The sequence below is a fragment of the Ogataea angusta genome (genome assembly GCF_019207475.1).
Source record: "Ogataea angusta isolate 61-244 chromosome Unknown 61-244_NODE_9_length_489604_cov_89.567313, whole genome shotgun sequence".
Taxonomy (NCBI): domain Eukaryota; kingdom Fungi; phylum Ascomycota; class Pichiomycetes; order Pichiales; family Pichiaceae; genus Ogataea; species Ogataea angusta.
In genome coordinates this window covers 371,907-390,460 of record NW_025065223.1, presented here as the reverse complement: position 1 = coordinate 390,460, position 18,554 = coordinate 371,907, and the positions used below count along the sequence as shown (strand labels likewise).

Here is an 18,554-nt window from a genome sequence, read left to right as displayed (position 1 = left end):
TCGATCGGCGCGTCGCACAAATTATGAGAGAAAAAAATACCTGTATTTATTTTGCCATGTCTTTTGTTTCCGGGGACGACGTCGCAATCAGACGGCGGATCTTCAATTCGATCCTGCTCCTCTGTGCCTTTGTCGGGCTGCCGCTGTGGTACGTCACCACGTCCGTGCACCGCGTCGAGCTGCCGGCCGCCCAGATCTACAGCTTGTCGTCGCAGCTGTCCTCGTTTGTCAGTTACGAGATCCCCGTGTACGTGGAGGTTCCCACGACGGCGTCTGGCGTGGTTGCCGAGGCGCAGCAGCATCTGGACTCTCTGCTGAAGTCCTACAACCTGCCAATTTCGTGGCACATCGTCCTCAGAACCGGCACCGGAGGAGACCGCGACTACAAGGTGGAGCTCGTGATGGACGGGGAGTCGGACAAGATCTACGTTTCTCCGTTCGAAGACCGCAAAATTAAGCTGTACGCGTCGCCGACGGTGATAAACAGCAACAAAGTCGCCGACCTCATAGCGCGCATGTTGGTGCAGGACGTGTTTGCAGACGAGATCCAGATGTTTGCGCGCTACGACCAGCCTGCGTCGGCAATTAAAATGCCGTACTCGCCCAGATACCACGTCACCCTGTCGCTGTTGCAGGGCGGTAGCGACCCCATCGCCTGGGACATCGAGCAGGCCGCCCCGCTGTTCGAGAACTACCTGCACAGTTTGTCGCCGTACGCGAACTTCACGCTCGACTCGCAGGTCCAGCACTACAACAAACTGTCAGACAACATAGCCCTGCGGTACGACGACGAGCAGAAGGCGTTTCTGCTCAAAGAGGCCGACACATCCACATTCATCGACTACTCCGAATGGGGCCTCGACCAGAACACGCAGTCGGTGCCGGTGATCAATTTTGTGGCGTACGTTCCTGCGTCGGCGGTGCGGCCTATTATCATCGAAAACTCCGTGTCAAACTCGTTTATTGTGCCGCAATGGGGAGGCGCAGCAATACTCAACACCGACAAGCAGGTGCTCGAGTACGGCGACCTGTTGCCCGTGATGGAGATCTTTGCCTCGCAGCTGTTCCAGCTGGTGGGCGCGCCGTCAAAGCCCAAGTCGCCAGCAATCAGAACCGACATCCTCACCAGAGTCCAGTCGCTGCAAAACATGCACAAGTCGATCGACAACCTCATCTCTCTGTGCAAGCTGTGTCAGCAATTACCTAATATCAGTGTTCCTGACAGCACGCGTGAACAAGTGGAACACGCCATAGAGAGAATAATAGAAGCTGCAGCCGCTGCCAGAAACGGCAATTGGGCTTTGGCCAACTCTCTGGCAGCCAAGGCTTATGTGCTCTCGGACAAGGCTTTTTTCCAGAAGGACATGGTGCAGCAGATGTATTTCCCTGAGGAGCACAAGATGGCTGTGTACACGCCGCTACTTGGCCCCTTTGCCACGATAATGCTGCTGGGCCTCGTGCGGCTGGTAAATGAGGAGCGTGGGAGTGCGAAACCCAAAGAAGCGTAAAACAATCGCTGCGCAGATTGTCCACGTTTTCTTCCCAGCCGCACGTCCGCAACGTAACGAAGAAAAAAAAAATCCTGTCCCAGGCGGCCTAAGCGAAACAAATTATATAAATTTTCCAACTTGCTGATATCATTTGCTCTAAAAATGTTATTATCGACCGTCCGACAGCGGGTGCGGCTGAACTCTGTGTATTTTCTGCGGATGGCCGTCACTCTGCTTTTCCTGGTTGGGGTAGCAAATATGTACTGGATCAGGAGCTCGCCCAGTGCAAAGCCGCGAGAGGTTCACAGGGCGGTCGACACGGGGAACATACGGCGCGAAAACGCCACGATCCTGAGTCTGTGTCGGAACGAGGACCTGAACGGGATCATCACGTCGATCCAGAACCTGGAGGACCGTTTCAACCGCGACTTCAAGTACGACTGGGTGTTCCTTAACAATGTTCCTTTTTCGGAGGAGTTCAAAAAAAAGGTCTCCACCATGGTGTCTGGCGAGGCGAAATTTGGGCTGATTCCCGAGGAGCACTGGTCGTACCCCTCGTTTATAGATCAGGAGAAGGCCAAACAGGAGCGCGAGCGCCTGGCCAACATGGGGATCATCTACGCTGATTCCGAGAGTTATAGACACATGTGCCGGTTCAACTCGGGGTTTTTCTACAAGCACCCGCTATTGCAGCAGTACAAGTACTACTGGCGCGTGGAGCCGGAGGTGGACTTCTACTGCGACCTCGACTACGACCCGTTCCGGCTGATGCGCGAGCAGCAGAAAGTGTACGGCTTCACCATCTCGATCTACGAGTTCAGGGCCACGATAGCCTCGCTGTGGGACACGGTGCGGGCGTTTTTGAGCGCGAACCCGCAGGCACAGCACGCCAACGCGCTCGTGGACTTCATCTCGGACGACAATGGCCACTCGTACAACCTGTGTCACTTCTGGTCGAACTTTGAGATCGCCGACATGGATTTCTGGCGATCGAAGGTGTACGAGGACTTCTTCAACTACCTGGACGCCTCGGGAGGATTTTTCTACGAGCGCTGGGGAGACGCGCCCGTGCACTCGATCGCCGTGTCGCTGTTTCTGGACCGCGACAAAATACACTTCTTCGACGACATAGGATACAACCACGGAGTGTACTCGATGTGTCCGCTGGACGACAACGTGTGGCTCGACAAAAGATGCAGCTGCAACAAGAACTCGGACTTCACGTTCCGTGGGTACTCGTGCGGCCAGCGGTACTACAAGGTCACGAACCGCGCGCTGCCTCCCAACTGGAAAGAGTATGCAGATCTGTAGTTTTTTTAGCAATCGCCAAGAACCGACCACGAAGCCGCACACCGATTCTCCGCCGTAGCAGAATGTCCGTTTTTTTTCGCACCTGTCTCCAGGCCGCACGTGCGCCAGGAACAGAACCATCCAAGCCCGCTGCCCTGGCGCACGCACCCGTGCGAGGCCATCTCGCGCAGCGGGCCAAGCCTTGCAGGATTGTTTAAGTTCGGCAAGAAATTTCGCCCGTGCACGAAATTTACTGCGTTCACAAGCCACTTTAAACTATATATATCTCGAGACACCAGGCACTTGTTTTTATGAGACTTCGAATGCTGCGTTCCCCACGATTGCGGTTTCTCACGCTCGGCTCCGTGCTGGCGGTGCTGCTGATCATGTTCGGCACGGCAGACCAGACCCAGCGGTTCCACACGTCCATCAAGGAGCTCACCAAACACATGGAGGCTTATAACGGCACGTTTGTGTCGCTGGACGGGACGCGGGGATCGCCGGTGCCGCAGACAGCTAAGGAGCCCGTCCAGGAGCCCGTCCAGGAGCCTACGCAGGAGCAGCAGAGCCAGCAAGAGAACGACGACGAGACCCAGCTGGTGACAAACCTCGAGGTCACGGGCGAACAGCACACCGAGCCGCCGTCCGAGCCCGTCCAGGAGATCCCCAAGAACCCGCTGGAGGGCACGAATCTCGACAATCCCCAGAAACGCAACCCCGACAAGGCGCCGCTGCCGCCCGGGTACCGCGGGTCCATGACCAACGAGTACAAGCCGTACGAGCAGGCGCGCGTGGTGAAGGACAAGTTCGGCAACCCGGCCAAGCAGAACGCCACGATGCTGACGCTCGTGCGCAACGAGGAGCTCTACGACATGCTGCAGTCGATCCAGCAGTTGGAGAGCCGGTTCAACAGAAACTACCAGTACGACTGGGTCTTCCTCAACGACAAGCCGTTCACCGACGAGTTCATCAAGCAGACCTCGGCAATGGTGTCGGGGACTGCGCGGTACGGCATCATCCCGTACGAGCACTGGTCGTATCCCGAGTACATCGATCCGCAGAAGGCCAAGGAGATCAGAGAGTCACGACAGTATGCGAACGTGGCGTACGGTTCGAGCGAGAGTTACCGCCACATGTGCCGTTTCAACTCGCTGTTCTTCTACAAACACCCGATTCTGGACGACTACCAGTACTACTGGCGCGTGGAGCCGTCGATCGAGTACGGATGCGACATCCTGACCGATCCGTTCGCGTACATGGTGGAAAATAAAATCAACTACGGGTTCACGCTGACCCTCACAGAGTTCCCCAAGACCATTCCGACGCTGTGGAAGACGAGCCTGGAGTACTTTCTGCGGCCCGAGGTGGCGGCGCAGATCCCGTCCGACGAGGAAAACCTGCTCTCCTTCGTCTCCGGCGACAACGGCCGCACATACAACCTGTGCCACTTCTGGTCGAACTTCGAGATCGCCAACCTCGACTTCTACCGCAGCCCCGTGTACGAGGGCTACGTGCAGCACCTGGACCGCGCGGGCGGCTTCTTCTACGAGCGGTGGGGGGACGCGCCCGTGCACACGATAGCGGTGGCCAAGATGATGCGTGCGAGCGAGATCCACCTGTTCACGGACATTTCGTACAAACACACGGTGGCGGGCTCGTGTCCGCTGGACGACGCGTTCAGACGCCAGGCGCGGTGCACGTGCGACCCGGGGCTCGACTGGTCGATCACCTCTGGCTCGAGCTGCAACCTGCACTATATGGAGGTTGCGCACCAGCCACACATGGCAGACTACGAAAAATACAGAAACCTTGTGGCTGAGCGGCAGGAGCAGGAGCAGCAGCGCAAGAAGGAGGAGATGGAGCGCCGAAGAGAGGCCGCCAAGCAGCGGGCCGAGGAGAGACGCCAGCGGGCCGAGGAGAGGAGACAGCGCAAGCAGAAGGAGCGAGAGGAGCGGCTGCGCGCGGCCAAGACGCCTGCGGCCAACTAAGCCGGCCTCTGGCTCGACGTATTGTATATACTGGCATACCGGTTTTTGCCTGAATAGAGTGAGTACACGGTGTCTGCTGCGCCCAAGTAGGGTCTTCAACAGCGCCTAAAACAGTGCTGCCAGCAAGGCTTATTTCGCGTGCTTTTCTGCACAATTTTTTTTTTTTTCGCGTTACAGCGCACGCTTACCCTCCTTAGGTGTCAAAAAAAACTCTCAACTACAATCTGTTAACAAAATGGCACGCGCAAACGCTAGACTGATTAGGTTTGGAATCTTCGCCCTCGTGCTGGTGTTCTGCGGATACATCCTGACCAAGGGATCGTCCTCGTCGTACACGATCTCGCCCAGCGTTGCTCCAGCGACCGGTTCGACCGCTAACGACGCCTTGCTTAGCGTGGCCGAGCCGGCCCAGCCAACGGCCGGAAAGGCTGTCGACAGCGCCGTTTCCAAGCCCATGGAGACCTCCGACGCTGCTGCTCCCGCTCTTGGTGGCAAGGAAAGAGCCACGTTTGTTTCTCTGGCCAGAAACCAAGATCTCTGGGAGCTGGTGGGCTCGATCAGAGAAATCGAGGACAGATTTAATTCGAAATTCCACTACGACTGGGTTTTCCTGAACGACGGCGAGTTCAGCGAGGAGTTCAAAAAGGTCACTTCTTCGTTCTGCTCCGGAAAGACCAAGTACGGACAGATCTCCAAGGACCAATGGAGCTTCCCTCCTTGGATCGACACCGACAAGGCCGCACAGGTGCGTGAGGAAATGCGTGAAAAGAAAATTATTTACGGCGACTCCATCTCGTACAGACATATGTGTCGGTACGAGTCTGGCTTTTTCTTCAGACACCCTCTGCTCGAAGAGTACGACTACTACTGGAGAGTCGAGCCGGGTATCAAGATCTACTGCGACGTCGACTACGACGTGTTCAAGTTCATGAGAGAAAACAAGAAATCGTACGGCTGGACCATCTCGCTGCCAGAATACAAGGAGACCATCCCTACGCTGTGGAAGACCACCAAGGAGTTCATCAAGGAGAACCCGCAGTACCTTGCCCAGGACAACCTGATGGACTGGATCTCCGAGGACGGCGGAAGCAGCTACAACGGCTGCCACTTCTGGTCCAACTTTGAGGTCGGTGCTCTGGACTTCTGGAGAAGCGACGCGTACCTGAAATATTTTGAGTATCTCGACAAGGCTGGCGGATTTTTCTACGAAAGATGGGGAGACGCGCCGGTGCACTCAATCGCCGTGGCTCTGTTCATGCCAAAGGACCAGGTGCATTTCTTCAACGATATCGGCTACTACCACGTTCCGTTCCACAACTGTCCGATCGACGAGACGATCCGCAAAGAGAAGAAGTGCATGTGTGCTCCGAACGACGACTTCACATTCAGGCCGTACAGCTGCACGTCCAAGTTCTACAATCTCATGGGGCTCAAGAAGCCAGACGGCTGGGAGAAGTACGCTTCGTAGACGGTGCACGGGTGGCCCTTTTTCTGTTTTCTCACTTACAGGATTACGTAAACTACGAATTGATGGTTTTTCCGCACTTTATATTTTGGCACTATTGACTTTTTGTGCTTTACGATTGTGAAATGTCCGACACTAGTGTTTATGAGCCGCGCGAGCCGGCCGATTTGGCGAAAGCGCTGCTGATTATAGAAGAGGGCGCCAGGGACTGTCTGCAGTCCAAAGATTACATCTCGTTTTTGACAATTTTAGACGTCTACATAGGGGAGCCCAATCTATACAAAGAAGAGGAGCGCGAGCAGATACTAGAGAAGCTGCTTGGCATTCTGACCGGCCACCGCGAGATTCTGTATGAAATTGGCTGGGACCTGCCCGCGCTTCTTCTCAAATACTGCGACGTGGACCATGAGCCGCGTCCGCTGGTCGAAATCAAGTCGCTCATGAGCATTATGAAGATTTTCGACGCATTGGCACAGTATGGCAATCCGAAAGAGCTGCTATTGGCTGGGTGCGAAATCATACGAGACCTCAAGATTGACCTCGATGCCGCCGAGGCCGATCCAGGCCAGGCTGCCAATCCGCCCCTCGGTCTGAGACTGCAGGAAGGAACGCGTGCGATCAAGTTCCACATGATGCTGGAGTTGGTCAGTACCAGTCTACGCCGCAACCAGACAATATATCCGTCCAAGTTCCTGGGAATGGTTGTTTCCGCCTTGGTGAACTTCATGAAAAATCCAGACCAGCCAATGAACGATCTCGCCGTTGCGCGTCGCGTCTACACGTTTATTAGAGACTACGTCCCGCCAGACATCCCAGACACGAATAGAGACTCGATACAGGACCTGACAAAGCTGGTCGATCAGGAAAACTACCTCCAACGGAAACTGCTGCTGCTGCTTCTGTCCGTGGCAGCCGAAACTGCCTCTGCCATACTGGCTCCGGAACTGCTCTCGGCAGTTTATCCGAATGTGAGACAAATGGCAGACACCGACCATGTTTATTCACTTGAGTTTCTGGGACGCTTTGTTAATCTGTCGATGTCTATGGACGTGGAGCTGGACAAGTCGTTTGGCGAGGAAATCGACAAGGCAGAGAAGGTGTTTGAAAATGCCTCAATTAGCGAGAACGAGGATGTTTTCAAGCTCGTGATTGATAACTACAATTCCACAGAGTTCAGACAGAAAGACCCGGAAACGATTCCATTCTCTGCCGTCGCTTCTATCGTGCTCTACACGGTCAGTCGGTTTGTGGAGAGAATAAACTACAGGACACCATTGCCATCGTTCTTGCAACTGGTCAAGCTACAACTGTGCACACTGATCCCGTGCCTGATGAGCACCACCAACGTCCACGGAGGAGCTATTGTGAGTCTGGTGATCTTGAGCATGAAGGTGCTCGAGACAGAAGGGTTCGAGTACACCAAGGAGGACAAAGTTCTTATCCTTGGCTATCTCCAGAGTCTGTCTTCTCTGTGTCTGGAGTTCCCAGACTTCAGCGTCCGCAAACTGTTCTACTCGTTAACGATGAAAGTGCTGATTAACCTAAAAGAGCAAGACGCCTACGAGTTTGTGATCGACACACTGGAGAACTGTTCTGCGGAGTCTGTGAGAACGTCGATGATAGGTATTCTCAAGGACCTGATCTTGCGCACCAAACCGGCTCCGATGGAGAAGCAGATGGAGAATCTACAGCTGTCTGCTCCTTCGTTGCCGCCTCGCGAGCTGAAATACATCACATTCACCGAAGAGCGCGCAGACAAGATTCTGCAACTGCTCGACACGGCAATACAGGAAACGTTTGCTGAAGAAACCGTCGACCCTGTCATTTGCGACACGTTGCTAGCGTACATAAATCTGATCCTGTCGGTCAAGAAGTTCAACAGGGACGACGTTGAGAAGCGGGTCGGCACTATCAAGAACCACCTGTCGAAGCTGGACTCGTCGCATCAGCAGATCGTCCACTTGATCGAGTTCAGCGTCGACAAGGCCGCCGAGTTTTATAAAATATAGTAATTCTGTTTATAGTCACTAATAGTTAGTACCACTGCTCAGATAAGTGATGAATGTTGGAACAGATGGTCTCTTCATGCGCTTCAGAGTGAGCTGAGAAAAGGTATCATCATAACAGTTGTACTTACATATGAAAAAAAAAGTGCTAACTAATTTTCTCGAGCATTATTTTTTTTTAGAAGAAAAAATAATCACTCCGGGTAATGGCGCAGGTTACGCAGGAGGATTTCAGCTGGCTCCTGAGCCGATCCAAATCCGCATATCAGCTTCTGGATGTCGACACCAGTGTACAGTCACATGGTCTGCGGCGCGCGTACCGGAAAAAAGCGCTGGTGTTGCACCCCGACAAAAACCAGTCCTCAGACGCAGAGGAGCAGTTTAGAGAGATCTTGGTCAGTTACCGAGTACTTGACGAGCCAGAGTGGCGCAAGCGGTACGACGAGCACCTGGAAACAGAATTGGAGCGACAAAAAGCAAGGGCACAGCAATCTGCACATCAAAAGTCACTAAAAGAGCAGCTATTATTTGAAGAGTCTAGATACAGGCAAGATCAATCCACTGCTCAATATCGACAGGTGAAAATCGAGCAGCTGAGGCTCGAGACAGAGCAGCTGCGCCGAGCTAAATTAAGAGAAACAGCCAGCAGCGCCACGATCGTCGAAACAGACAAGTCACGGTTCCCGTGCAAAGTCCGTGTGCGGTGGAAGAGTAAACCCCAAATAACAGACCTCGTGAGCGCCGAGGTGGTCCAGCAGCTGATGGAGGTGTTTGGAGAAGTCGTCTCTGTGCAAATGAACTCAAGCACGGATGCAGTTGTCACGTATAAAACATGGCTTTCGGCAGTGCTGGCTGCCACGCACGATTATTCGCAAGTCTCTGACCTCTGGGACGAGTCTGGTCTCAAACGGATGGCGAGTCTGCTGCGTTCGGCCAAACTGATGGAGTTCGATGACGCCGGAGACGGAAAACTGAATTTTGACGAATATGCAGGTCTCAGCATATACAAGCTGAGCAAGCTTGTTCACTAATCGCTGTCAATCACGATAGTCTCCGGAGACCGTGCCTTGTCTTTCACCGCAGGGAAATTCTTATTCTTGTCTTTTCGCTTTTTCGCACTCCGCAGAGACTGTCCCTGGCCTGCGAAATGAGGTTTGTTTGGAGTTTCGTCTTTCTCCTCAAATCCGTCCTTATACACCTTCACCGGGAACCCGAAAAAGAGGTACCCGTCTGGCAAGTGTAGTGGTTTGACAGGGCCATTCAGGTCGATATCCGCTGTATTTATAGAGGGTTCTGCTTCCTTTGCCACCTTCTTGCCAGACAATTTGACACCGTCACCTTGAAACTTCTGTGTACTTTTATTAGCTTCTCGAATAATCTCGCCGTATTTGATTTGCTGCGCCATGGAGCCTGTGCCTTTCAAAGAAGGCTGCGACAGAGCTTTAGTTTTATTCTTTTTCTCCTGCTCCTCTTTCAGCGCCTTGTAATCAGGCTCCACGTACCCAACGGGCGGAGCAAAATCCGTCTCCAGATCAGTTTCGATAACACAGATTCCGTGCGATTGGCTTTCCGGCTTGACCTCCAATATTTTGATCTTGTATATCTGGTCATTGTAGTCCAGCTCGATTATGTCTCCAACGGTCAGAGTGGTGAATTTCCTCAGTGCATTTTCCAGAACAGCCTTGGGGTCACTAATGTCCAGAAAGTCCACACTTTGGGGCTCAAGCATCACAAAGCTTCCTTGCGGGAGGTCTGCAGTTTTGATGTTGACGAGGGATCCCGGCTCGGCAGCAATTGTGTCGAGCATCCATTGTGGCAAATAACAGCGGCCTTCTTCTGCTGTGAATTCCAGCACTCCGCTGTGAGTAGATTTTCCAGAGTTCTCTGACGTAATGGTGAAAAGCATAGGATATCTAATATGAAGCATTGTCAGCTTGTGAAGCGCCGATTGGGGCAGGAAGATTTTGCCCCCGTAGTTGGCATCGTCTTTTCTGCTCACATCAGGCATCATTGCGATCGGATAGCAGCGGAAGTAATCATCGAAACCCTGCAGCATTGGCAGTGTTGGCTCGCCAAAGCCAAATCCAAACCCAGAAAACTGCGTTAGAGTAGCACTTAATGTACTTACCATTGGAAGACTGATAAATATATTTAATAAATATTTTTTGTGTTTTATTTACTCTATTTATTCCTGGTAAATGGAGGACGAGGATTTTCTGCTCGATGACACAGACGCGTTGCGCGACTTGATAGACGATGAGAGCGAGGAGGACGAGGCCATTGTATTTTCTGACGATGGAATTATTCCTGAAGACGACGATCCCAACGACGATGATTTCGAGGTAGAGCAAGATGATTTCGGGTTCAGCGACGAGGACCTTGCCGAGGAGGACATCGACGAGGACTTTGAATTCCGCAATGCTCTACGGGAAGCCAGAAATTTCAAGCCCAAGCCGGCAAAGGGCAAGAAAACTCGCGGACTGGCTGCCATGAGACGGAGGATGCGCAGAGAAGAGCTCTCGCCAGAGGTGAAACAGCTTCTTTCGGAAGCCAACGAAGCGTTTGTTCGCAACGATCTCCAGACCGCACAGAATTTGTATTTGGAGGTGGTGAAGCTCGACAAAAACAATTTCAGTGCGTACAAGACATTAGGAGAGATATACAGACTGCAGGGAAATTACAACAAATGCTCCAATTTCTGGCTGTTGGCCGCTCATCTTCACTCATGGGACTTTGAGTTTTGGCGCACTTTGGCAGAATTGTCTGTGGAGCTGGAACATACGCGACAGGCCGTTTACTGCTACTCAAAAGCTATATCTGCCAGCAACGGCAAGGACTATGACTCAATTTTTGCGAGAGCTTGTCTGTACCGCGAGCGTGGCCAGTTCAAGCGAGCGAGCGATAGTTTGCACAGGCTGCGAGCTATCATGCCCCAGGAGCCCAAGATATACCGCGAGCTGGCCAAAATATATGTTGAGGAAAACCGTGTTAACGACGCAATCAGCATGTACACTAAGATTCTTGAGGAGAACATGAAATTCCGGCGCGGAGAAAAAACCGAGCTGAAAACCATTGCGTTTGACTGGTCTGAGCTGAACATTCTGCTGGAGCTGTATGGTAAGAAGGCGGCCTGGAACGTGGCGATCAAAACACTCAAGCAAACCTCGAGATGGATCCAGCACCGAGAGTCGCAAACGTTCTGGGACGATGTGCCAGCTGTGGACGTGGAATTTGATGATCGCCGGTTCGATAACCAGAAGTTCCAGGCTCTAAAAGCAGAAGAAAAAGCTAGAGAGTATTCTCTTCCTATTGATATTCGAGTTCAGCTAGGATTATTCCGACTGAACTCAAAAAACACCGACGAGGCCCTGAGACATTTTGAGTATGTTCTGAGAGAGAATATTCAAGAGACTGCGGATCTGTTCCTGCGCATTGGCTCAGAGCTGGAGACTTTTGGCTTGTACCACGAGGCATTGCGATATTTCTATCCAGTTTCGGGGGTGTATGAGAATAACCCTGCTGAGCTGGTGCTGAGTATTGCGAAATGTCTTCGAGAGACAGAAGACTTTGAAAACGCGAAGGAAGCCTACACCCGTCTCTTGGAACACGATCCAGATAATGTCGAGATAAAGGTGGCCTTGGCAGAGGTGTACTTCTATCTTGACGACATACAGAGTATGAGCAAGCTGTACAAGGAGGCCAGAGAGCAGCGCAGCAAAGAACGGGCCAGTGCGCGCAACAACCTTTTGAAGGACTCTGAGGACGAACAGGACGAACAGGACGAAGAGATGAGCGATGAGCAGAGTGCAAGAGATTCCGAGCAGCTTGCATTGATTGCCGAGTACCCGTCCTCACGGAGGTCGAAAAAGAAGAAGGTTATTCCTTTGGACCCTGAGCTTCTGCATAAAAAAGAGCTCAAATCTACGACTCGAATTAATGAGCAGTACATGCGCGCGAACAGGCTACTCGAACGACTGGAGGACGATGCGGAGTCTCTGGGCCACGACAGACACGCAATTGCGTCGATGTGGATCGATCTCGTCTCTGAGCTTATCGAGGTTTTCTCTACATACCGCTGCTTTTTCTCCTCTGATAAGGCGAAGAAATTCAACACGGGTCTGCGTCGTCGGACTGAAAAATTGAGCATTGACCAGAAACTGTCGCGACTTCCGTACCTGCAGGACGAGATGATCCTGTCCAAGGAGATGGACTCGGGAAGAATTCCTATTCCGCAGGATGAATTCAAGGGCATTTCGTTTGAAAAATGGTTTGACTTATTCATGAGGTACTCGTTGATGATTTCCGAGTACGAGAGAAACGTGGAGGACGCGCTCTCAATCCACGAAATTGCGCGCCACATCAACGTTTTCAAGAAAAAAGAGCTCACCATTACGCTGCTTGGTCTTTCTGTTGGTTTCATCACCAACGAGGTTTCCGTCATAATGAACCATCTGCGTATGCTGATGAACGACTACCAGTTTTCTGTGCCTGCGCTGAAGACCTTCTTGGCCGCCTGCAAGCCCACAGAGCTGTTTTACCATCCGTACGTGGATGCCCCAAATCAGAAATATATTCTGCGTCAGATCAAGACACATGACTCGCTCAAAGAGAAACGCGACATCTCTGGAATGGCAGCCATCACCAACACCAACGTTGACACGGACAAATTTCACCCGCTGCTGAACTACATCTATTCCACGTTCCTATACATGAACAAATCGTACACGGCTGCGTTGACGTACAGTCTGAAAATATACAGAGACTACTACAACGACCCGTCGCTGGTATTTTTGATGGGACTTGCCAACCTCCACCGCTCAATGCAGCGACAGACGATCAACAAGAACTTCCAGATTATCCAGGGTCTGAGTTTTATGCTGGAGTACGCACAATTGCGCAGGGCTGGAGGCGGCTACGAGATGGAAATTAATTACAATCTCGGCCGCACGTTCAACCTTCTTGGGCTTAACACTCTTGCTCTTCAGTTCTACGAACAGGTACTATTGCTTGATGAGCCCGATGATGCGTATAATTTGAAATACGAGGCCGCCTATAACAGCTACCTGATTTATTGCTACAACGGAAATTTCAAGCTGGCCGAAGAATTGATGGATAAATATCTCTGTGTATAATATTTTGTATTATTTTTTAGGCTCAACATTTTAATGGAGTCCATCAGCGCCGCATTGCACTCGTACATTCGAGGCTACGACAGAGATAGGCTTTCGAGGGAACTTGAGCGAGCGGAGGGGCCCGTAGACATGGGCGCGGTTCAGTTCAAGGCGTCAGACTATCTCCAACAACTCGAGTGCTGCAATCTCTTGTGGGTGATTAGGGGCTTGATTACCGAGCTTTCAGAGTCCTTGAGCGATGAGGTGGTATTTGACAGTGCCGTGAGCAACTACAAGAAATTACTGGGCAAGGTCAAAGAGCTGAAGGAGATGATCGCTGGCGAAGCGATAATAGTGACGGAGATCAACAAGCAAACACAGGAGTTTGGGGTAAGAATAAAGCAGGAAATGGTTTCGCTTCTTTCGAAATATCTCGATTTCCAAGATGGCTCTCTCCGTTACAACAACAAGCACAATGACGTGACCTTCCTAGAGTATCTTAGCTGGAGCTACGAATTTTGTGCCCTAGTGGAGGACGAGTTCTTGCACCATTTTGGCTTCAATAGGCTTTTTGGCCGTGAGCTGTCTGCGAATCTGGGACGGGCCAACAAGCTTTCGTACGATGGAGAGCAGATCGTTCTTGAATTCGGCAGCCAGACGACGTTTTCTGGTTTTCTCCAGAGCATCGAGAACACTATCAATTTCTTCAACCTGTTTATGGACCACAACAGAAACGGCGAAAAGTATCACCTTGGGGCCGTCAAAGTGAATGTGTCACGGCTTCTCATGGCAGCACTTAAGGAGCGCATTTTTGACTCCGCGAACATATATTCGTTGATCTTGAGCAAATACGGGGCTGGCGACAGCAAGACCATTGGCCAGTTGCAGGTGATATCCGAGCTTTTGGCTCAAGACGGGTGGTCGCGAGACGGCACATGTGACCTGGAGTTCTGGATTGACGACCTGGTCAGTTACTGGGTGGAAACGCTGGTGGACAAGAAGATTGACGAAATAAAGGAAATGGCCATCAGTGGAGAGTTCGAAAAGCTTGAAAAAGAAGAGCTGTGCGAAAAAGAAGCCGCACCGGCAGACGAAGATGACTGGAACGACGAATGGGACAAGGATTGGGACGACAATCCAGACACACCGGAGAGCCCAACTAAGGTTGCAGAGGATGACGGCTGGGACGCATGGAATGAAGACTGGAAGGATGATAAGAACGATCTGGGCGTCAAGTCATTATCGACAAACAGCAAGTCGTCGAATGTTTCCGCCACAGTAAAATACTCCAGTGTTTGCAGTTGGATGAAAAATCTGGTGGCAGATTACTACAACAACTACGAGCAGCTAAAGTCCAAGGCTCAGTCTGTGGAAAATGCAGAACACCTGTTCAAAATCAATATCAAAAAGCTTGTGGTGTGCTATTTCATGGTGGTAAGCGAGTCGTATAGTGGTTGGGTTTCGTTCTACACTGACTACTCCAAAATCGTCGACGATCTGGCTGTCAAGTACTCTGTGAACCTGGAGTCCTGCCACGCCCTAAAACAGAGGTTCCGCATACGACATGTCCAGCAATATTTAGAGACCATATTCAAAACCATCCGGCCGCACGAGGACGTTTTGTTCCACGACAACGGCTACGAGAACAGTGTGCGTGCGCGCCACTCCAAGGCACTGCTCCGAGAGCTAGACGAGGTGTTTGGTGAAATCAATAAAGCATACGTGAACGGAACAGGCGTGAACAACGTTCTGGTGCACGAGGTGGCTAGCTCGATGGTGACCCAGGTCAGCGGATATCTAAGCCAGATGCTTGTTTCGCGCTCCAGCATCGATTCCGAGGAGTCCCAAATCCTGTCCGACACCCTGGCTGGCTTTCTGCGTCTCTTGGTGCCGTCCGAGCTGCCCGAGCTTCGGAAAATACAGAGCTACCAAAAACTGGAGCAGGTGAAGCTGGTGTTGGACTCTGGTCTGCGCGAGATCCTGGACAGCTTCTACGACGCGAAATTCTTTGAGCTGGCCACAAGCGAGTTGATCGGACTGGTCAGGAGCCTGTTTGTGGACTCCTCGCTGCGCCAGAGCGTAATTGACGAGATTTTAGAAATGAGAAGTAATTGAATATAAATATATATGCTCACCAGTCGAGCTCGCCGAGCGACTCTGGGTTTGAGCCCTGGCACTCGATTTTGGAGCACAACTCCTCGAGCTCCTGAGCCTCGCTGGAGTTCTGCTTGCCGCCGATTCTGGCCGGGTTGATTTCTCTTCCCTCCTTCTGCTCGAGCTCAAAGTGTTTTTTGACCATGTCCTTCACCAGGCCCTGGTAATGCAAGACGCCGCGCTCCTTGAGAGGGTGGAGGTAGCCCGTAGAATAAATACCCTGGTTAAGGTTTTTCTGGGTCTGGACGCACAGGTTGAAGTCCTCGATCTCGACCTGCTGCAGAAAATCGACAAACTCCTTTTTCTTATCCTCTGCAAGGCCCTTCTTGGTGTAGATGTCGTACTGCAAAATAGTTCTCGACGGAGCAATAGGCAGCACTCTGATGGAGTAGAACGCTGGCGAGTAGCAGTTCACGCCGTTCGTAGGGAACAGATAGCACCACAGACCGTTGAAGTTTCCGCCCGGGTTCTGTCTGGTCTTGACGGTCTTCTTTTTTTCGTGCTTCTTTTTTCCAAAGCCAAACCACGACGACTCGGTGTCCGGGTCCTCCTCCTCGACCTCCTCGATCTCGTCCTCAACAATCTTCGCATAGTGGCGGCAGTAGTTGCCCTTAGGAACAACTTTGTAGGTTTCCATTTTGAAGGCAGAGTTGAGGCCGGGGTGGGCCGTCGGACAGTGGTAGCACTCCTGGTAGCCGTCCATCAGGGTCTTCCAGTTGAACTCGCCGTCCAGCTCGTAGGACATGTGATACTCGTAGTCGTCAAAGTCGTACTCGGCCATCTCCTGGTCGAGTCCCGCGAAAAACTCCTCGAATGGAGTGTACTCGTCAGTGTTGTCAAAGTTGATGAAAACCAGGCCCTCCTTCGTGGTGTGGCTTCTGATCTCAAACAGCGAGTTGGCCTTCGGGTCAAAGCCCTCAACCTCGTTAAAGTGCGGTGCCTTGGTCAGCAGGCCGTCGGTGTTGTAAGACCAGCCGTGGTACTTGCAACCAAGAACAATCGACGATCCCTGCTGCTTTCTGACCACGGGATACGCTCTGTGTCTGCAGACGTTGTGGAAAGCCTTGATCTCGCCGGCCTTGGTCTTGATCAGGAAGAAGTTCCAGCCCATAAAGCTGTAGGAAAAGTAGTCACCGGCTTTTTTGAAACGCTGCTGGTGCGTGACAAAAAGCCAGGACCTGGCAAAAATAGCCTTTTTTTCGTAGTCGAAAACTTTCTGCGAGGTCCACCAGGAGGCAGGCAGAGTGTGCTCTCCTGGAAGAAGCTTCTCGTCAGTGGTGTCTTGTGGAGGTGGGGCTGGTTTGGCAACTGCGGCAGACATTGACGACAGCAGAGAGCAAGCGGGGGCTGTTTTATAGACGTGCGGAATTTGCACCCGTATCAGGAACCAAAGATAAGAAAAAATGCAGTTCTTTTTTCGGAAATTATTTCAGCTGATAGCACGGAAATTTGTTTACGATACAACGACTCGCAATACTAATTCCGGCAAGGTCTTTCACCCTCTATCTCTATAACTCATCCTTGATGTTTGCTTTTGCTGGAAACAGAACCGTGTACTCGATGAACAGGTCGCCGTACTCGTCCACGCCGCCCGCCACGGGCATTCCGCGACCGCGGATCCTCTCCACCTCGCCGTTCCGCACCATCTCGCCCGGCGCACGCTTGAGCAGCACCGTATTATCGTAGTTATCAAGAAACGGAATTGTGCGCTCCCATCCGCCCTTTAATGCCTCTTTCAACGTCAGAATTTCCGTCCTGTAGAGATTATTTCCGACGCGTCGATAGCCCAAATTGCCCGTCTTGCTTTCGACAATCTTGACCCGTAAATCGCCCGCGTCCCACTCGGGCGACTTGTCAGACTCGCCCTGGTACACCTCAACGTGGTTGCGAGGCGTTCCCGGCTGCAGATGGAAGTTATATTTGCGGTCCCCGCGGACAACTCCTTGGCCGTGGCATTTTTTGCAGTGGTGGGTAATTTGATTTCCTGATCCCTGGCACTGCGGACATGGACTCTCAAAGCGCTGGAACATTCCGGGTCCCAGCTGTCTCTTGACCACCACGCGGCCGCGACCATTACATTGCGAGCACGTGTGGGTCTTACCGTCCTGGGATCCCGACCCCGAACACTTGTCGCAAATGTTTTGCATCTGCAATGAAAAATCCGTGTTGAGCCCGTTATAGAACTCCTTCAGTGTGAACTGCAGCTCTGTCGAGCTGTCTGCGCCTCGCGGTCTGCCACGGCGCTGCTGCTGGCCACCGAAGAAGTTCGCAAACATGTCGAACGGATCGTGGTGCTGCTGCTGATGGCCGCCGCCCTGGAGACCCTCGTGGCCAAAATTGTCGTACGCAGCACGTTTCTCCTTGTCCATGAGCACCTCGTACGCCTCGCCAATCTCCATGAACTTGGTCTGCGCCGACTCGTCGCCTGGATTTTTGTCTGGATGGTATTTCTTCGAGAGGTCTCTATACGCTTGTTTGATTTCCTTGTCTCCAGCGTCTTTGGAAACTCCGAGAACCTGAGCATTAGTCCAGTCAGTCTTTAGCACTTACCTCGTAGTAGTCTCTCTTGGCCACCACAACAATGGCCAGAAGAAGTAGCGAGAGAATTCCCCATAAGCGCATTTTCTATATTTCTATAACACGTCAATCCATTATAAATATTTTTTTTCTCGATATTCGTTTCTCCAGGCTGTGCTCTGTAATAAGCGCACAACATTAAACTATTTGATCTAGCTATCGTCAGATGCGGTCGATGCCCCCGCCTCGATATTCGAGGTACAGAACCGCTAAAAGAATCTGGCGATCCATCATCAATTTGCTATCCACAGGCTACGTCTCGGACTCCTCAGCTTTTCTCAATCTGCGACACAACACCTCCAAGCCTAACCACAAAACAAAGATCCGCAAGTCCAGATGGACCAAGAAGCCAACTTCGCGAATGAAGCTGTCCAACAGAGTCTCCAACAGGGTCATCCAGGAACTCACCAACGAGGATAACAGCGGCGAGCTCATTAGTAATATGTGGTCCTGGAGTTCTCTGTGGCTCTCAC

At 51.9% G+C, this 18,554-nt stretch overlaps 11 protein-coding genes across 11 annotated transcripts; 8 read left to right on the top strand and 3 right to left on the bottom strand.

The window, feature by feature from the left end:
- Positions 1–56: 56 nt before the first annotated feature.
- KL928_004403 (uncharacterized protein) lies at positions 57–1,508 on the top strand (the record flags this gene model as incomplete). The annotated part of the gene is made up of 1 exon (XM_043205098.1): positions 57–1,508. One exon carries the CDS (start codon positions 57–59, stop codon positions 1,506–1,508), a length of 1,452 nt encoding a protein of 483 aa, XP_043058470.1.
- Positions 1,509–1,709: 201 nt separating this feature from the next.
- Positions 1,710–2,801, top strand: KL928_004402 (uncharacterized protein; the record flags this gene model as incomplete). The annotated part of the gene is made up of 1 exon (XM_043205097.1): positions 1,710–2,801. The coding sequence occupies one exon, from the start codon at positions 1,710–1,712 to the stop codon at positions 2,799–2,801; it is 1,092 nt and encodes a 363-aa protein (XP_043058469.1).
- A 365-nt stretch (positions 2,802–3,166) lies between these two features.
- KL928_004401 (uncharacterized protein) lies at positions 3,167–4,768 on the top strand (the record flags this gene model as incomplete). Its single annotated transcript, XM_043205096.1, has 1 exon — positions 3,167–4,768. One exon carries the CDS (start codon positions 3,167–3,169, stop codon positions 4,766–4,768), a length of 1,602 nt encoding a protein of 533 aa, XP_043058468.1.
- A 235-nt stretch (positions 4,769–5,003) lies between these two features.
- On the top strand, positions 5,004–6,236 carry KL928_004400 (uncharacterized protein; the record flags this gene model as incomplete). Its single annotated transcript, XM_043205095.1, has 1 exon — positions 5,004–6,236. The coding sequence occupies one exon, from the start codon at positions 5,004–5,006 to the stop codon at positions 6,234–6,236; it is 1,233 nt and encodes a 410-aa protein (XP_043058467.1).
- A 122-nt stretch (positions 6,237–6,358) lies between these two features.
- Positions 6,359–8,242, top strand: KL928_004399 (uncharacterized protein; the record flags this gene model as incomplete). The annotated part of the gene is made up of 1 exon (XM_043205092.1): positions 6,359–8,242. One exon carries the CDS (start codon positions 6,359–6,361, stop codon positions 8,240–8,242), a length of 1,884 nt encoding a protein of 627 aa, XP_043058466.1.
- A 203-nt stretch (positions 8,243–8,445) lies between these two features.
- On the top strand, positions 8,446–9,221 carry KL928_004398 (uncharacterized protein; the record flags this gene model as incomplete). The annotated part of the gene is made up of 2 exons (XM_043205091.1): positions 8,446–9,134; positions 9,203–9,221. The coding sequence occupies 2 exons, from the start codon at positions 8,446–8,448 to the stop codon at positions 9,219–9,221; spliced, it is 708 nt and encodes a 235-aa protein (XP_043058465.1).
- Positions 9,222–9,266: 45 nt separating this feature from the next.
- Positions 9,267–10,370, bottom strand: KL928_004397 (uncharacterized protein; the record flags this gene model as incomplete). The annotated part of the gene is made up of 1 exon (XM_043205090.1): positions 9,267–10,370. The coding sequence occupies one exon, from the start codon at positions 10,368–10,370 to the stop codon at positions 9,267–9,269; it is 1,104 nt and encodes a 367-aa protein (XP_043058464.1).
- A 67-nt stretch (positions 10,371–10,437) lies between these two features.
- Positions 10,438–13,371, top strand: KL928_004396 (uncharacterized protein; the record flags this gene model as incomplete). Its single annotated transcript, XM_043205089.1, has 1 exon — positions 10,438–13,371. The coding sequence occupies one exon, from the start codon at positions 10,438–10,440 to the stop codon at positions 13,369–13,371; it is 2,934 nt and encodes a 977-aa protein (XP_043058463.1).
- Positions 13,372–13,404: 33 nt separating this feature from the next.
- On the top strand, positions 13,405–15,465 carry KL928_004395 (uncharacterized protein; the record flags this gene model as incomplete). The annotated part of the gene is made up of 1 exon (XM_043205088.1): positions 13,405–15,465. The coding sequence occupies one exon, from the start codon at positions 13,405–13,407 to the stop codon at positions 15,463–15,465; it is 2,061 nt and encodes a 686-aa protein (XP_043058462.1).
- A 16-nt stretch (positions 15,466–15,481) lies between these two features.
- Positions 15,482–16,825, bottom strand: KL928_004394 (uncharacterized protein; the record flags this gene model as incomplete). Its single annotated transcript, XM_043205087.1, has 1 exon — positions 15,482–16,825. One exon carries the CDS (start codon positions 16,823–16,825, stop codon positions 15,482–15,484), a length of 1,344 nt encoding a protein of 447 aa, XP_043058461.1.
- Positions 16,826–17,012: 187 nt separating this feature from the next.
- On the bottom strand, positions 17,013–18,516 carry KL928_004393 (uncharacterized protein; the record flags this gene model as incomplete). The annotated part of the gene is made up of 2 exons (XM_043205086.1): positions 17,013–17,967; positions 18,338–18,516. The coding sequence occupies 2 exons, from the start codon at positions 18,514–18,516 to the stop codon at positions 17,013–17,015; spliced, it is 1,134 nt and encodes a 377-aa protein (XP_043058460.1).
- Positions 18,517–18,554: the final 38 nt, after the last annotated feature.